At 36.5% G+C, this 17,548-nt stretch overlaps 1 protein-coding gene across 3 annotated transcripts in view; it reads right to left on the bottom strand.

Annotated features, from left to right (window-relative positions):
- SVEP1 (sushi, von Willebrand factor type A, EGF and pentraxin domain containing 1) overlaps positions 1-17,548 on the bottom strand; it is a 181,887-nt gene that overhangs the window by 73,327 nt on the left and 91,012 nt on the right. For 2 of the 3 annotated variants that reach the window (XM_072842317.1, XM_072842316.1), the window contains exons 15-23: positions 15,723-15,887; positions 14,954-15,187; positions 12,897-13,058; positions 11,635-11,847; positions 10,542-10,703; positions 4,630-4,791; positions 4,161-4,252; positions 2,936-3,032; positions 760-873 (exon numbers count right to left, since the gene is read on the bottom strand). In XM_072842317.1, the coding sequence (XP_072698418.1) occupies positions 760-873; positions 2,936-3,032; positions 4,161-4,252; positions 4,630-4,791; positions 10,542-10,703; positions 11,635-11,847; positions 12,897-13,058; positions 14,954-15,187; positions 15,723-15,887 (1,401 nt within the window). The remainder of the gene's footprint in view (positions 1-759; positions 874-2,935; positions 3,033-4,160; positions 4,253-4,629; positions 4,792-10,541; positions 10,704-11,634; positions 11,848-12,896; positions 13,059-14,953; positions 15,188-15,722; positions 15,888-17,548) is intronic. The other variant, XM_072842318.1, reaches the window with a different exon arrangement.

Here is a 17,548-nt window from a genome sequence, read left to right on the forward strand (position 1 = left end):
AGTATAAGTGTTATCTATCTTAAAAATTTTATAGTATTTGCTAGTCGTTTACCTCTTTGCTGAATTTATTCCTTGAGTTCTTAAACATGACTTGTTTATCAACTAGTTGCAGGTTTGTAGCCTTATAAAACATATTCCCAATAACCCCATGCCCAGCCCCTGGCAACTATCATTCTACTCTCCATTTGTATGACTTTGGCTTTCTTAGATTCCACATATAAGTGAGATCATACAGTATGTCTTTCTCTGTCTGACTTATCTCACTTAGTATATGACCCCAATTTTTATCCATGTTGTTGCAAATGGCAGGATTTCCTTCTTTTTATGGCTGAGTAATATTCTATTATGTATAGCTCAATCGTATTCTCTTTATCTTGAGAATACACTTAAGCTTGCTTCCATATCTTGGCTCCGGTGAACAGTGCTACAATGAACAAAACTTCCAGATAATGATTTCATTTCCTGGGGATAGATACCCAGTCGTGGAATTGCTGGATCATGCAGTAGTTCTATTTTTAATTTTTTGAGGAGCTTCCATACTGTTTTCCATAGTGGTTGTAACAACTGACATTCCCACCAACAGTATACAACAAGTGTTCCCATTTCTCCATGTCCTCACCAAGATTGTTATCTCTTGTCTCTTGATAACAGCCATTTGAACAGGTATGACATGATATCTCATTGTGGTTTTGATTTCCAGCAATGAAATGTTAAGGATTCCAAGGTTTGTATTGTAAAAACAAGAAACTTTCCTCTTACCTGTGTAACCAGATGGGCATTCACAAATGAATTCCCCAACTAGGTCTTTACAAATTCCATTGTTGAAGCATGGCAGTGAGCTGCATTCATCAATGTCTATTTCACACTTTAAGCCTAAAATGCAAACCAAATACTGAAGGACAATCAAAGAGTGGGATCAATAAAAACAGAACCATGATCATTTAAAGGTAATTATCTCAATAATCTGAATTTATAGGGAGTGGTGGGGGTGAAGGAAAGGGAAATATTCCTTAAGTGCTACTGTCTAGTTAAGCATTTAACAAAAGTATTGCCTCTTTCTAGAGATTCAAGATATCTTGGGGTACCTAGGTGGTGCAGTAAGTTAGGCATCTGACTCTTGGTTTCACCTTGACTCTTGGTTTGGGTTTAGATAGTGATCTCATGGTCATGAGATTGAGCCCTGTGTCAGGTTCCGTGTTCAGTGTGGAGTCTTCTTGGGTTTCTCTCTCCCTCTCCCCCTGACCCTCCTCTCTGCTCTCTCTCTCAAATAAATAAATAATTTTAAAAAAAGATATCCTTATAAGGAGGGGCTCCTGGGTGGCTCAGTAGGTTGGGTGTCTGACTCATGGTTTCAGCTCAGGTCATGCTCTCAAGGTCCTGGAATCTGGGGGCTTCAAACTCAGCCCAGAGCCTGCTTTTCCCTCTCCCTCCCTCTCAGCCCTTCCCCCCTTACTTTCTCTCTCTCTCAAATAAATTAATAAATTAAGTATTTTTTAAAGGATATCCTTATAAGAATACATAAAAGATAGCAGAAAATCCCAAGTTAGAAGTTGGTGGTAGGTAGTGCTGGGGGAAGACTTGGGAGCATAAAATTAATTTAACTCCAAAGTGCAAAGTATAGAGTCATATATACTTGCTACCAAGGCTGAGGAGTAGGGGTAGGGCTAAGTCCTGCCAGATATCAGCTCATATGCCAGGTGTCCTAGAGTGCAGACATATTTTCTGAGAGGGTGCACACAAGCTATCTGTGGGTTAGCTCTGCCAGAAACCCATGTTCTTCCTCTACACCAGGGGGTCTCCAAGTGTGGCCCCTGGACCAACAGCATCAGCAATTACCTGGGAATGTAATAGAAATGCAAATTATGAAAACTTCTTTAGAGCTACTGAATGAGAAATTCTGGGGTCAGGTCTAGCACTCCGTGTTTTAAGAAGCCCTCCCAACGATTCTGATGCACATCAAAATTTGAGAACCACTGTCCAAATTATGCCCTTTCTCAATCACCACTTGCTTATAAAATTCTGGGACAAGATCCATTATGTCTTACGGAATGTTAGGACAAAATCTTTTATAAAAATCGAGACACACATACACATATAAATGGAATGAAATAAGTGGAATGCCAATATTCTTGATAGCCCTGGGCTACATTCTGTTTTCCAATTTTCCTTTTGCTCATTTTGTGGTAAATTCTTTTATTTTAATTTTGTGGTGAATTCTTTTATTTTAATAACATCTTTCTCATTGAAATGACATTTCACGTTGGCTGTACAAAAGTCAGAAAAAATGCAAAAACTGCATTTCTAGGAGAAAATCGTGAATTAGTTGAAATAAATTGCAGTTTTCAGATATAGTTCATTTCCCCCTCAAAAAGTATATTTCTGAACTGAACTGGAATGTGAATTACACTACAAGAAGATATAATTGTTATATAATTGCTACATAATCAAGTTCAAAGCCATATTTTTTTTTCCAAGAACTGCTTCCAGAAAGATAGAAACAAAGCAACAAATCATAGCCATTCATAAGAACTTCCATTAATGTGAAGCCAATGAGAGAAACTGGAGTTTGTTTAAAAATATTTGTGCTGGACAATCTGTTCTATGTTGGGTATCATATTATACATTTGTTTTAGTATGGAACCTTGGTCATGGCTCTGAAACTGTATTCCTCTTTAAATGGTGAGTTATGATGTGGCTTTTCATAGAAAAGATGATTCTTTGTTCTTCCTTCAAAATGTGCAAGGAGAACTGCCATTTGTAAGATATGTATACTTTTTTTCACCTTGGTTTATCTTGTTCGACCAAATTTTTTTGCACTGATATAGCCGAATGTATTTATCTTAAAGGGTTAATTTTTAGGGTTCCATAGTTTGATATGCAAGTTACAATGATTTCATCTGAAAAACATACTAAAATTTGCATTTCTCTATGTTACCTGTATATCCAGATGGACAGAGACAAACATAACCACGCCCAAGCTGTTGGCAGGTTCCACTATTGTGGCAGGGATTTAAGAAACATTCATGGAAAACCTACCAATGGCAAAAAAAGAAATCTATCAGAGACAAAACACTCCAATCATTTCGAAGTAATTCTGACTAGGAGTTTGAAGGTTTGCAGGATTAGACAGGTGGTCCCTGTTTCCAGGTGAGTTCACTCAAGCTAGCTGGCCCACTGCTTGCATCATGTAGGTGCCTGCCATATATGAACACATATGACATTTAATCTTAAGTGATGATTTTAAGTGTTTCTAAAGGCTGGATGCATGTTAGAAACCATTTGGGATGCTTTAAAAGTATAAAGGATAGGGCCCCAACCCAGACGAGCTAAATCAGAATCTCTGGGAGTGTGATCTGTGCATTATTATATTTTAAAGTTGGCCAGTGGATTCTAATATGTCTCCAGGGTTGATAGTCACTACTCTAGCAATTCTTACAAATGTCTGTGTCTGCTAGGCTCAGTTTCAAATATGACTTTCAAAGCCCTTACAAGTTGTGTGTTTGGACGAGACTGTAGGAAGTTGAAATAAAAAATACAACCTTATTATCCTTCTTAAAAATACTTAAAGCCAAAGAATTTATCATGACATTGAGCAAAGTCTATTCAGAGTAATGGCTGAATCTACCAAAATAATTGGTAATCTTCACTAGTCTTTTTTTTTTTAAAGAAAACAGTTTAGTTATGTTCATGAATTATGTTTTTTAATTTTTAAAAACCCATACATTATATTAAGATCATTATAAATGATCTTTTATCTTTTTCTGACAAAAATTTAAATGAACATTATTGAGTAACTCTTCCTGCCAATCAGAAAAGGCCTTTGGCTAAACCAGAGGCCTCTTACTCAGATGATAGGTTATGCTTGACGTAAGTGTTAATTACTAATGAATTTAAAGGCTCCCCACATTTACACATTCTCTGTGCCAGACATTGCTGGGAAAAATTCCCAATTTTTGATAGTTAGAACTTTTCTAATGCTGCATTTTTGGAAAGTTCTTATTGGAAGTCACAAGTAAATACTATTGTTCATTGATAATGATCCTGAGACTTGATTACTTAAGGTCCCAACTTTGGTAGTATTCCTCTGTGTAATGTGTAATGACAAAGTGTTTTCCAAACATTCCACTGGAGATGATTCTGTAAGTATAAAAGGGACTTGCCTGACTGCTGGTTTCATACTTCTTTTTGATATGTCCAGGAGAAGCACGGGGCACTACACTTTCCTCTGCTGCTGAGAATGTTGAACTGAAACCTAATAAGATTAATAAGAAAACATTAGAAAACCCTCTTAGTGTGTGGTAGATATTGCCCATACAGAGACTCTGCCTAAATACTATGATCAATATTCCAGTCTCAGAGCAGGTAAAGTCACATGTATTCTGTTTTACTAGTAGTAAAAATAGAGAGTGTATAGATGGATGGGGTCTATTATTAAATTCTAGACTCTTAGAAAGAAATTGGGAAGCTGTCAAGTTCAGAGTTCCCAAAGTAAGAATCTTTGAGTTATAAAGGCCTCAAAAAACCAGACACCCAAATCCCCTGAAAACAGGAATATTGAGAATCAAGACTATCACAAACACAAATCTCCAACACTCAGGATTAGGTAAGAAATAAAGTATATCTTCTTACTGGAGCAATCTGTGATAGATCTTGTACCACTGGTGGCTGTAGTTCCATAAAAGGGACAAGATAAGCAGAAGGACTTCCCTGGATCGGGTTGGTAGTAGTCTTTAGGACATGGATGACAAGGCATCAATCCAGAACGAGAGAATTCTCCTACTGGACAAGGTACTGCAAAGGTAAAAACAAATTGTTTGTGAGTCTGGAACAATGTACTCTACTTTTGAAAGAAGTACATTGATTCTCGGTTGTAAGAAAGCTATTGAATTGCTAATATAATCTCTTGTGCATATTTTATACCTATACTATTTTATCACCCAGAGAAATATTTTGTTGTTTCTTTCTTCTTACACAAAACACCTTTAACTCAATAAAAATCTGAATTGACCATGTAATATTGTATTCTGATTTTTTCACTTTACTTTATATCCAAAGCATTTCCCAGATCATTAAATAACATGGTGTCTAATAAAAAAAATATTGCATGCCATTGACAGACCATAATTGAGCTAACATTTCCTCTACTATTAGATGTTTAGGTTGTTTCTATTTGTAGGCTATTATAAATAATGGTGACATGAAATTTTCTGCATAAACCTTGTATATAACTCTGATTGTTTCCTAGGGATAATAGTTGAATTTGAACAGCAGAACTTGAGTAGTTGAATCTATAGATCTAAAGATAATGGAAAATTTAAAGCTATTAATATATAATGTAAAATCTGCAAGAAAAAATAGTTCTAACTTCCAGCCCCATTAGTAATGTATGGAATTCCTCTTGCTTCATACTCCTCATCACTGATAATGATCATTTAAACATTTTTTTCCAATTTGAAAGTGAAAATGGAATTGCACTGTTATTTCAATTTGCATTTCAATGATAAATTAAGGGTCTTTTTCATGTTTATCAGAAATTTTTATTTCTTCTGTGTAGCCGTCCCTTCTGCAGAAGAGGGCTTTTCTTTTTTTTTTTTTTTGAACTTTCAAACTTTTAATGTCACTTTGTGTTAAACGTGCTTTTTATAAACAACAATCAGTTGAATACTATCATTTAACCAAATCTGAAATTCTCTTGCTAATAGTTGGTGGAATATTAACTAAATAAGAAACAGCTTTGAACATAATATGAACCTGCATTTTCTTCAGTAAATTTTGGCTGCATCTACCAGAGGGACACTGGGGCAAACCAGTCATGACTAAATCTTTAGGTTGGGATTTTAGTTTGTGATCCAAAGATGAAGTAAGTCAGGCGGAGCATGTTCTTTATTTGCATGAACTGGGGTCATCCGCAAGAGGCCTTAAACCATTACAAACTGAGAAAACCACTAAAACTATTAAGACTTGTCTTTTACATTTAAATATAGAAGATAGAACACAAGGAAGTAGCTATTTGGGAATCTCTGCACATTTATCACGCAGACTTTGGATTTTTGTTAATAAAAATTAGTACAGCAGAAATAATTAGCAATATGGTTGAAAAATTTAGAAATGCACTCAACTCCAGGGAGCAGGATACTCCAAGTAATGTCATGTCTTTTTTTTTTTAATATGACAATAAACATTAAATAAACAATAAAGCATTTGTGGTAATCTCAAGATGTTTAGATCAAAGTTTTTAAGAAAAACAGCCAGCCACATCTTTTGCAAAATTGCTCTTTTACATACCCACTGACAAAAAGTCAGGAATCGAATCAAGAGATGGCTGAAGATATCAATAGATATTAATGCTTATTTAGAAAAACTTATTTCTTCCATCTACATTTGTTATCTTAAAACTTTATAAGTATCTTGGTGAAACAAGATACTTGTTATATCTGTGATAAACAAGATACTTGTTATAACAAAAATATTTGTTATATTAAAACTTTTTAAGCATTAAAAATATTTTATTTATTTGAAAGAGAGAGTGAGCACAAGCAGAGGGAGAGGGGGAAGCAGACTCCCTGCTGAGCAAGGAGCCCGACAACGTGTGGCTTGATCCCAGGACCCTGAGATCATGACCTGAGAGGAAGGCAGACACTTAATGGATCGAGCCACTCAGACACCCCCAAAACTGTAAACTATAAGTATCTTTGCTTCACCAAGAATAAATTAATCTATTCTTTGTTGCTAGACCTCAGAGTTCCAGACAGGGCTTTGCACAAACATATTACAAAGCTGCTGAGTTTAAAATGGGTTTTCTGAATCTCAAATTTCAAAAAAATGATTACCTATTTGGAAAAGGTAATTAGCTCCAGATAGCTAATTAAAGGAGTTAATTAGAAGCACAGATCTTCTACTGGCAAAGTTATGAAACTTCTGTTTGAGAGAATATCTATGAGTGTGTATGATAGGGCAAAAATGTAAATTCTGTCAGTGAAACCAAGATCTATGATGAATTGAACTATTTTGCACCATTTTTTTCAGCACAACCTTATCCTCAAAAAGAAAAAGACAATGCCCCAGAAACTGACAGAATGTCAAAAATTATACTAATATGTAATAATGAAATCTTGATTAAAAATCAGAAAGCTCATTAGAGAACATACTGTTGTGATGTCTATATTTTGTCTTTTGATATAGAAAATATAAATTTTCATGTAAAAATTAGTTTATCTTACATGTCAAAGGCAGATGGTTGTCATCAGAAATATACTTTCTAGGGGTGGACAATCAGTACTTAATGTATTATTTATGTATACAGATAGTAAATATATGTATGCAGTAAATATATAAATGTACATATAGTGTATATAAGTGTAAATATAACACACATGCATAATAATGGCATTATCTGTAGTATATAATACAGCATTAAGTACACACACATGCACATATACAGAGGGAGTTCCTGATGGTCTAATTCCTAAGAAGAGAGGAGAAAGTTTCATTTTGAATCTTGGCCAAACTGTGATTTCTGAGTCAAGAAAAATGGGACAAAATCCTTTTGACCTCTCATATTGGACAGAGAGAGAGAAAGAGAAAATCTAAGTATGCCAAAAGTGATATTAAAATAGAATTAAAAAGAGTGCCTTGAAATGACTGGGAAAATGTAATCTCACACGTCTGCTCCTCGATGGTGTTAAGGGTAACACATATAGCCCTGGAGTCAAGTGAATTTTGCCTTTTAAATGGGTTTCCTAAGACAAATTCAAAGGTCAGAAACTCTCATCCTAAGCCTCCTTTTAACTTTGTCCTATAGGGTAAGGGTAAGAAATATCATCCTGGCTCTGCAATAATCTTTCTTTTTCTATAGGACCATATGGAAACAACACCATCACCAAAAAAAAAAAAAAAAAAAAAAAAATCATTTGCAAGACTTATTCCTCAGATAAAAGTCATTTTTTAAAAATGAAAGATTTCAAGAGTCCCTGGGTGACACAGTCGATTAAGCGTCTGACTCTGGATTTTGGCTCAGGTCGTGGTCTCAGGGTCATGGTCTCAGGGTTGTGGGATCAAGCCCCACATCAGGCTCCATGCTCAGCAGGGAGTCTGCTTAGGGATTCTCTCTCTCCCTCTGCCCTTCCCTCATCTCTCTAAAAAAAATAAATAAATCAATTAAATTTTAAAAAAAGAAAAATTTCAGACTCTTGAGTTTGTAACCATGAACCTATGGATATTTAATATCCTAAGTAGTGATAAAAACGAAATACATGGAAAATATATTACTTTAATATAGGAATATGCTTAAATATAATAGCTGTGTTGATTATATTTTAAGTTCAACATGCTAAAGAATGCAAAAAGTGATACTTTAGTAAAAAGTGAAATAAACCATAAACATACACATAAAAATAAATCACTACAGAAAGAAAAAAAAATAAAGAAGGAAGGAAGAAGTTTAAAACTAAGAAAAATATATATGGGGGACTGTTTTAGAAACACACGTGTAAGTTTAAAGTAAAATGGTATTTATTTAACACCACAGGACAGAGTGCTGAGTGCTGCTGTTCCCAACTCACTCATGACAAGCAAATGTGGTTAAACTTGTGCTGGGAATATATTAGGAGAAATACAGCAGTTACCAGAAATCTAGAGACTTTCTGGGAATTATAATTACTTAATTGGAATAATTGGTATTAAACAAACCTCAAGGCTTCATTGGAAAGCTAAAGGGAAAAAACATCAAATATGAATTGGTTTTACTGTAAAAATCCTAGTTACTTTTGTGGTTGGAGGGAGAGAAAGAGAAAGAAAGAATTTTTCACTGCAGACTTTCTTCCAAAATTCATTTGTATATTGACAAAATAAAAGAGTGTCTAGTAGATCTATTTCAACCATAATGTGGGGCCTTATTTGCCTTTTAATAATAATTAAAAAAAAACCCTCAAAGCTGGTATTACACAACAGACATGGTTTATGAGTTGCAACCAGGTCCTGGTTAAATTCTTTTCTCTTTAGTGAAACATCAGGTTGATGACTACTGCTTGCCCGATTCCTCAGGTCTAAGAGACTTTATCTACTGTGATCCTAATATGTTGAGATAATTTAAACAGGTGGAGTATGTAAAAATCTGTAAGCATAGTGTGCTTCCTCATTTTCTCTCTGCTACACTAACTTTGAGGACTACATCTCCCAAAATGCAATGTACTCCCCTCTCCCCACAACAAAAATGTCCTATACAGTTGTTTTCTGGGAATTTGTTTCTAACTATATGCAGAGGTATAAATGCCTGGGGTACAGTGAGGCCGTGTATATGTATGTGTGTGTGTGTGTGTGTGTGTGTGTGTGTGTGTGTGTGTGTCTTAGGAGAAATGGAGAGCTAACAGATTGGTTTCTTAAAAACATCACTATTCAATAAGGGAACAGTTTTTAAGTTTTCAGATGGGCATAGGTAGACCTTAGATTTTTTAATAAGGGTGTAGTGAAAGAGGAAGATATGTAATTTTTAAAAAAGTCATGTTTCAGCCAGCATGTTTGTTCTTTTCTCAGTGATGTAGCAGAGGTAGGCCAACAACTTTTTATTTTTAGTCAAGTTCCATTGACTTTGCAGAGTACGTGGAGTTTGGAGTTCCTGGCAGCAGAATGACCTTGACTCTTAGTCCCAGTTTCATGGCCATTTTAAGTTTTCATATTTTTGTTTTGTTGACACCTTCCAGCACCTTTACCATGCTGGAAAACTGTACTTGGTAGGGATGTTAGAAATATTTGAAAATTGGAACTCTAATCTTTCCATTTCCATTGTGATTTGTACCAAATGGTCCCTGGACCAAGTAGGAGCAGCATCTCTTCTGAACTACTTAGAAATACAAATTCTCAGGTCCCACATCAGAACTGCTGACTTAGAAATTCTAGGGGGTGGGGCCTGGCAATCTGTGTTTTTAAACCCTTCATGCTGACCTTTGAGATCCAAAACTAGTCATACTCAACTTTTCCTGTTACTTTAGAATCACTGGGGTGGGGAACCTTAAAAAGAAAACCAGACCAGTTAAGTCAGAATATCTGGGAGTGGAGATCGGCCTTCAGTATTTTAAAAATGCTGACGTCAATGTGCAGATGATTCCAAAGTACAGTCAGAGTGGAGTGGATAATCACTCACAAAAACCTCCAAACTGTAGGAGATGAAATATCGTAATTCATAAAGTGTCTTTTTAGAGTTTCAAGGGACATGAGACAGGACCTCACTTTAGAAAGGAGGAGACTCAGTTCCTAGATGAGAAGTATTCCTAGCATATAATGAAGCCACATGTTTATTAATGTTGAATACTAGGACCAAGTCTTGTACTTTTTGTGTGTTCCTAAAGGCACTAGCATAGTGTTTATATTGAGGGTGTTTATACTTAAGTATTTACTGGCTGAATACATGGAAACTTTCCATGAAGAGACAGTTATTTACATTCTTTGCATAGAGTAGACATATGGTTTTGCTGAAAATATTCCACTCCGCCATGCATAGAACCTATTAGGTTTGAAGAAGTATCAGTGTCTAAGGCTTTGATAACCTCCACAAGCAGAAATGTCCACGGCTCCTCTTTTCACAGATGAAGTGTTTTCTGGACACAAGAGGCAGCTCTGGGAACCAAATGCTGGCTGATAACTGCCCAGAGGACACGATTCACACGTTTCAAGCCCATTTGATGAGTAGGTGCCTGGTTTGCACTTAGCTGAAAAGAAAAATGTAATATGGTTAAGAATGATGCCATTAAGCTATACAAAACTTGCACTGGATAAGATAGGGTTTTCCGTAATTCAATTATTCAGGACACAGTGAGTGACACAAAGAATTCCAAGTATATAGATTGTATTTTAGATCGCCCTATGCTTTCCTGTACTAATAACATTTAGGCTGATTTTCATTTACTTTCTTTATTACCAGTTGCTTTCTTTACTCCAGTTACTTTTTTTATCACACAGAAAATGCTAATAAATGGGGATTTTTTTTTTTAAGATTTTATTTGAGAGAGAGAGATAGCAAGAGGGAGCATGAGCAGGGGTAAGGGGAGAGGAAAAAGCAGGCTCCTGGGAGCCCAATGCAGGGCTCGATCCCAGGACCCAGGGATCATGAATTGAGCCGAAGGCAGATGTTTCACTGACTGAGCCACCCAAGTGCCCACCAATAAATGGTTTTTAATGAGGTTAGAAATCTCATCTCAGAAAGTACAGTCAAAAGAACAAGTTATACACAGGAAAACTTGTTCTTGTATAAGTTCTCAGCTCGTATACTATTCTCTGGAGCGAGAGAAACCAAACCTCAAACTGGGCTAGAGCCTCATAAGTTTTGTTGCTCTAACAATTGGCCCTCTCCTGTCCTCCTTCTACCTACAGACCTCATCTGAGGGCTGGTGGAGTAGAAAGTAAAAGTAGTCTTAGCATGAGGCCCAGGGATTTTAAGCAACTTTCTAGGATTCATAGCGGTGGTTTTGTGGGAGAGCAGGACTAGGGCCAGAATCCTCAATCCCCAGTACACTACCCTTTCCTTCCACCCCTGTTCTCCCCTGCAAATGATTCTCATTTGCAGCATTGCTAACATTTTCAGTGCACTTTTAATCACTTAGCACAGTTCCCAAGTTTATATTTGTCATTAAGCAGTCATACCTGCATTTGTAACAACAGCAAGGGGCACAGTTCTGAAATTCCTTCTTTTAGGTGCATCTCTTTTTTTTTTTTTAAGTTTGTTTGTTTTTTGTTTGTTTATTAAAGTCATCTCTACACCCTTTTTGGGGTTTGAACTCATGACGCCGAGATGAAGAGTCACATGCTCTACTGACTGAGCCAGCCAGGCACCCCTCAGGTGCATCTTATTGTGACCTTAATCACGAAAGAAAATGTTTCCATCAGAAATGTTTATTCGGAGAAGGACAATCATCATATGGTTTCACTCACATAGGGAATATAAGAAATAGTGAAAAGAATTATAAGGGAAAGGAAGGGAACTGAGTGGGAAAAATCAGAGACGGAGAGAAAACATGAGAGACTCCTAACTCTGGGAAATGAACAAGGAGTAGTGGAAGGGGAGGCGGGCGGGGAGATGGGGTAGTTGGGTGACGGGCACTGAGGAGGGTACTTGATGGGATGAGCACTGGGTGTTATATGTTGGCAAATCTAATTTCAATTAAAAAATAAGAAAAAATAAAAATAAAAAATAAGAAAAAATAAAAATAAAAAAATAAAAATGACAATAAAATGTTTTTGAAAACATTGGGTATTTTAGTAGCAAGAATACATGCATATGTACCTATGGTTATTAATTTCCAAGTAAATGGAGAGTTGATCTCATTGTATCAAATATTATTCTAAGAAAAAGCAAGTTTCTAATTGCTAAGTGTTATGAAAGTCCTTTCCACCAATTAATTTGAAATCCAGTAAAAAAAAAAAAATCTGAGTTAACTGATAAATGTGGATTAGAACTAAGGCACATGGGTGGCACTGTGAGTTAAGCGTCTGACTCGTGATTTCTGCTCAGGACGTGATCTCTGGGTCATGGGATCGAGCATCAGGCTCTGCGCTCAGCATGGAGTCTGCTTGAGATTCTTTCTCTCCCTCTGCCCCTCCTGCTTATGCGTGCTCTCTCTCTCTCTCCCTCTCTAAAATAAATACATAAATCTTTTTTTTAAATATGGATTAGAATTATGGACAGTGGAGTCTCACTTAGAGCAGCAGAATATTCCAAAGGGAAAAAAAACAGACTTCTTTAAAGTGAGAGAAACATTAAGATACTAATTTAAAGTTAAAAGAAAAAATAATAAGTGAACGAAATTGCTTGTAGTAATGCTCTTATTTCATCCTCTTTGCCATTTAGACTTCGTAACTGAAGATAAAATTCAGGCTTCTGGTCAACCTGTGCATTGAGCCATTACCTTTGCATTCTGAGCTGCTTCTTGAATGAAGATACTCGGTGTAAGTCCCAGCTGGACAGAGTTTGCACTCGAGTTGTCCTTCTTCATCTTGATAGTATCCGATCAAGCAGCTTTCACAGGCGGAATGCTCCAGAGAATAATAGGTTCCCAAAGGGCAATTGACTGAAAAGAAAACAAACAGGAGACATAGTAAGCTGTAGAACTGGAACACATTTGGGTTCCTTTATCCTAAGGCATGAAAATAATAAAGCATGCTTCCAAGTACTATTGTTTATGCATTAAATCTTACTGTCAGGGGTTTACTCACAAGATAAACCTTCCAGAAATGTATTCCTAGAAAACCAACAGTAGATTTTTTTTTTTTAAGAAAATGCAAATTCTTATCGACCAAGCTTAGGGCTTGTGTGATAGGAGCTTTAAAGTGTGGGTTAAACCAGATCATCCTGGGAAACACACAGCTAACAAAGGGAAGGCTGCTGTAAGGAAAGAATAAAACAGTGAACATTTAGGTTAATTTGAAGCTTCAAGATATGAAAAACACTTTCTTAGCTGTTCCTCTGAATGGTTCCCCTTATGAAAGTGACAGCTTGTCTATTACGGCATCATTTCTAGAAACAAAACCAGGCAAAAGTTGTGGGACTAAGCCGGGTGAGTTAAGTAGACTCTTGTCTCTGTTTATAGGAATTCCTGTCCAGTGAAGGCAAGTCTGAGACATCCTCAGACTCCAGGATCCCGAGGAAACAGGCCAATTTTAGGACCTCCCTTCCTTGGAGGTTTTGGTCTACTACTTGGCAGGCTCGAAGTGACTCAGGATTTCTGAGACCAGAGTGGAATGCTAACCCCACGAAAAGGCTGCTAGCAAAGTTAGTATTTGTAAAGAGAGGATACTTGAAATTAGCACCCAGATGGTTCTGATGATAATGTGTATAAGAATTACCTGGGAACTTACTAAAAATTCAGATTCCAAGGCTCTGTCCCCAAAGTGCCACATATATTAGTTCTGAGATGGGGCCTGAGTCAAGATGTATTTTGATAAGCACTTCAGGTGATGCTGACACAGGTGCTTTGAAGACCATACCGAGAAATGCAGAACACTGACCAAGGTGATTTCTAATTTTTACTCACAAGGTAGGGAGGAAACACGAACTGGTTCAGAACGACCATTTCAATGTGCTTTCATTGGGCTGAATTTATCACCCAACTGAGCTCTGGGAAAAACAGTAAGAACTGTTGAGGAAGGATTTCCTGAACAGGAGGCAAGATCCCATGCCTACAGAGAGGTTAACGCCAGGCTCATGTCATCTGGTTCAGCTGAGTGTTCAGAGTTTGGGGAGAGGAATCTTCCCTATCTATAAGCAATGACATATTTAGGAAACAGGCTGGAAGTGATCCAGATTGTGGTAGTCTGGGTTAAAAGGTAAGGGGCTGTGTGTAAGGAGGATAAGGAGTGGCTGCTTAATGGTTATTGGGGTGGGGCTCCTTTGGAGGTGATGAAAATGTCTTGGTAGCGGTGATGGCTGAACAACACTGTATCATGAATGTGCTAAATACCACTGATCGGTACACTTTAAAAGGGTTGATTTTATGCTGGTGAATTTGGCAGTGGCTACTCAGGTGGAAATCTTAGCTATACCACTTACTGCCTTAATGGGTAACTTCCTAGCCTCTCTGACTTCAGTTTTGCCATCTGTAAAATGGGCTTAATTGTAATAGCACTTCATGGAGTTGCTAAAACAATTAAACACGAGAGATGCTCAGCCAGCCTATGGAAGTGGTCAGAACGTAGTCATTATTTTTATTGGAGATGCTGCTAAAAGTTATGAGCTCTAGAGATCTATAAGGAAAACTAAGATCTGAGTCCCTTACCTGAGATAGTTTTCTTGTCCTGAATAATTGGTGGTTACTTAGAGGCCTGAGACAAAATAATAAGAACAAAAACCACACAACAATTGCAAAATGTTTCATTTCAATACCCCTGGGTAGTTGCAAAGAGGCTCTACTCATCTCGCTTGACCCACTACGAGCCAGATATTTTTTATTGCAGGGAAAAGTCTTACCACACATACGCCCTCTCAGCACCGAGCCTGGTCTGCAGAAAAGGAAAGCCTTTTCTGTCTCTAACGAATTGCTGTCGGCTACAAGCATCTCAGATGCAAGCTGAAAGGAATACATGGGCTCCTGACTGAGGGTCCTTTTCAGTTGATTTGTAATGGTTTCCAAAGTCTTAATGAGTCGCTGTTGATTTTCCAGCTCAAGGGTATCATTCCTTTCATCGGGTAATGGCACACTAGCTGAGATAAAAACAAGACGAAATAAAACATAACACACACACATGGTGTTTCAGGAAACTGTAGTTTTTTTTTCTTTGTTTGTTTTTTAACCAAAGAAAGATGGCATATTAAAAATCTTCTGGGCAAAACAAACTCAAACTCAACCACTACTTACTGAGCAACTAGTATATGGATAATCTTAAGAACAATGCAATTTGTTTTAATCCTTCCCTCATATGCTGGATCTACATCACCTTTTTTGTGAAGTTCTTCCTTACAGCATGTTAAATTTCTGTAAATTCTTGCTTTTTAAAAACATGCCTTAGTTCGTCATGCCAAGAGGAGTACAAAGCAGGATGCTTGTTGCTGCGAGAATCATAAAATACATCTGTGATATTAAATTGCAAAAAAATGACGAAACTTAGGTGATTGGGCTCTCCCTAATTTTCAGTTCCAGGATTATTTCCTAAGGATGATAACAAATGGAAACTTTGCAAAATAGGTTTCCCACCAAGAATGTCACATAATATTGTTTTTCCAAACAGTCTCTCCTTACCTGTGATGTTAAAAATTAACTTAATTTTGTGGTCAGATAATGGGGCATTTCTTTTAATTCGTGAAGATCTGGCTTTGCCGGCACCTGTGGGTGTTTCTTGCACGGAGTCCAAGAAATCATCATAAGAGTAATCCAGCCTATTAGCTGCGCCCCAACCACCAGGTCCTGGACAGTTGGGGCAGAAAAACAAGATTCTACAGTTGCCTCTTTATCAGCACTTAGGTTCTAATGGTAAGCCACAAGTCAAATTGTTCCTATTTCTTAAATCGTCCATAATGTGCTGCATACAGGGATTCATCCAGAATCTCATTTTTCACCTATAATCTTATATTGTAATTTTTAGGCACTTCATTTTAGATTTAGATTACCAATGAATTGCACAAGAAGAAGAAAGAAAAGTTCCTATGGAGCCACCTAGGCATTTAAGCCATTCTTATCTTTGAGTTAATAGCTAAAATTACCTTAGCTTTAGAGGTAAATAGGATGTGGGTGCAGAATTTTAATCAATCTCTATTTTCCTTCAGGGTTGGCTCCATTCTTTTCTAAAAAATTATAGTATCAGATTTATAAACTTAATGCAAATGAACAGGTTTCCTTTTGTGAAGATTATTCAAGATACTGCATCATTTTTTAACGGTGGGGACATTCTGTTAAGCAATGGTGGTGCATTCAGTTAAGCAACAGACTCTTGGTTTGGCTCAGGTCTTGATCTCAGAGTTGTGATCTCAGGGTCATAAGATCAAGCCCCACTTGGTCGTGGAGTCTGCTTGAGATTCTCTCTCCTTCTCCCTCTGCCCCTCCTGTTCATGCTCTCTCTCAACAGATAAATAAATCTTTAAAGGTGGAGGCAGTTTCTTAAAGGTAACATGTAAGCTAAGTGTGCATGTAGCCACAGTGGACTATATCACACAGATATGTGAGATTCTTCAGATGCCCCAAGTGTCATCGTGGTCACCATCTGCATAGATTCAGATTGTGGCTTCTGGATGTAGGAGATAAGGGTGTACAATGCTAGTACAGTTACTTTCACCTCTCTGAACTTCAGTTTCTTCATTTATAAATTGAGATCATTATTCTTACTTCACAGGTTTGGGGGATAACTGAGACAATGTATACTAACCATCTAATTCAGTATTTGACTCCTTCTAAAACCTCAGTAAGTGATACTAATATTGGTCTGGGTATATTGTTGTTGCTTGGTTATATGCTTTAAATATCAAATTATATTTATACAGGCCTGTCTACCTAAATAAACTGTTTAAAAATTTTTAAATAAAATTTAAAATAGAGTTTTAAATAAAATAAGCTGTTTAAATTTTTTTTGTGTCTAGTTTATGTCTTTGGCCTAGGATAAAATTACCTAGGATAAATATTTTTGATTTTCATTTAAACATCTTTTCTACAAATATTATGTAGCCATTATAGAAAAATGGATGAGCAAAGTCAAAAAAATTTTTTGATTACCTATAATTCTACCATATAGAAATAATGACTAGAACATATTAGGCAAGATTTTATTTTATGAATATATAAACACACACATGTTTATGCATACATAGATGCATGAATCACTAGAGTAGAAATAAACATACCATATCTTCAAAAAATGATTACACTCTGTGTATTTTATTTAGTAAAATTTTTCTAATTTTCTCAATAATATATTATGGCATTTCTGTATCAAATGGCTTCATAATATTCTCTTTTATGGCTATACCACAAACTAACCAGGTTCCTATTTTCAGACTTTTAGGTTATTTCAAAAATCTAGAACATCCTTCTGCATAGAGGATTTCATAAAATATAAGGCACCATCAATGAGAAGA

This window comes from Canis lupus, chromosome 10 (genome assembly GCF_048164855.1).
Source record: "Canis lupus baileyi chromosome 10, mCanLup2.hap1, whole genome shotgun sequence".
NCBI lineage: Eukaryota > Metazoa > Chordata > Mammalia > Carnivora > Canidae > Canis > Canis lupus.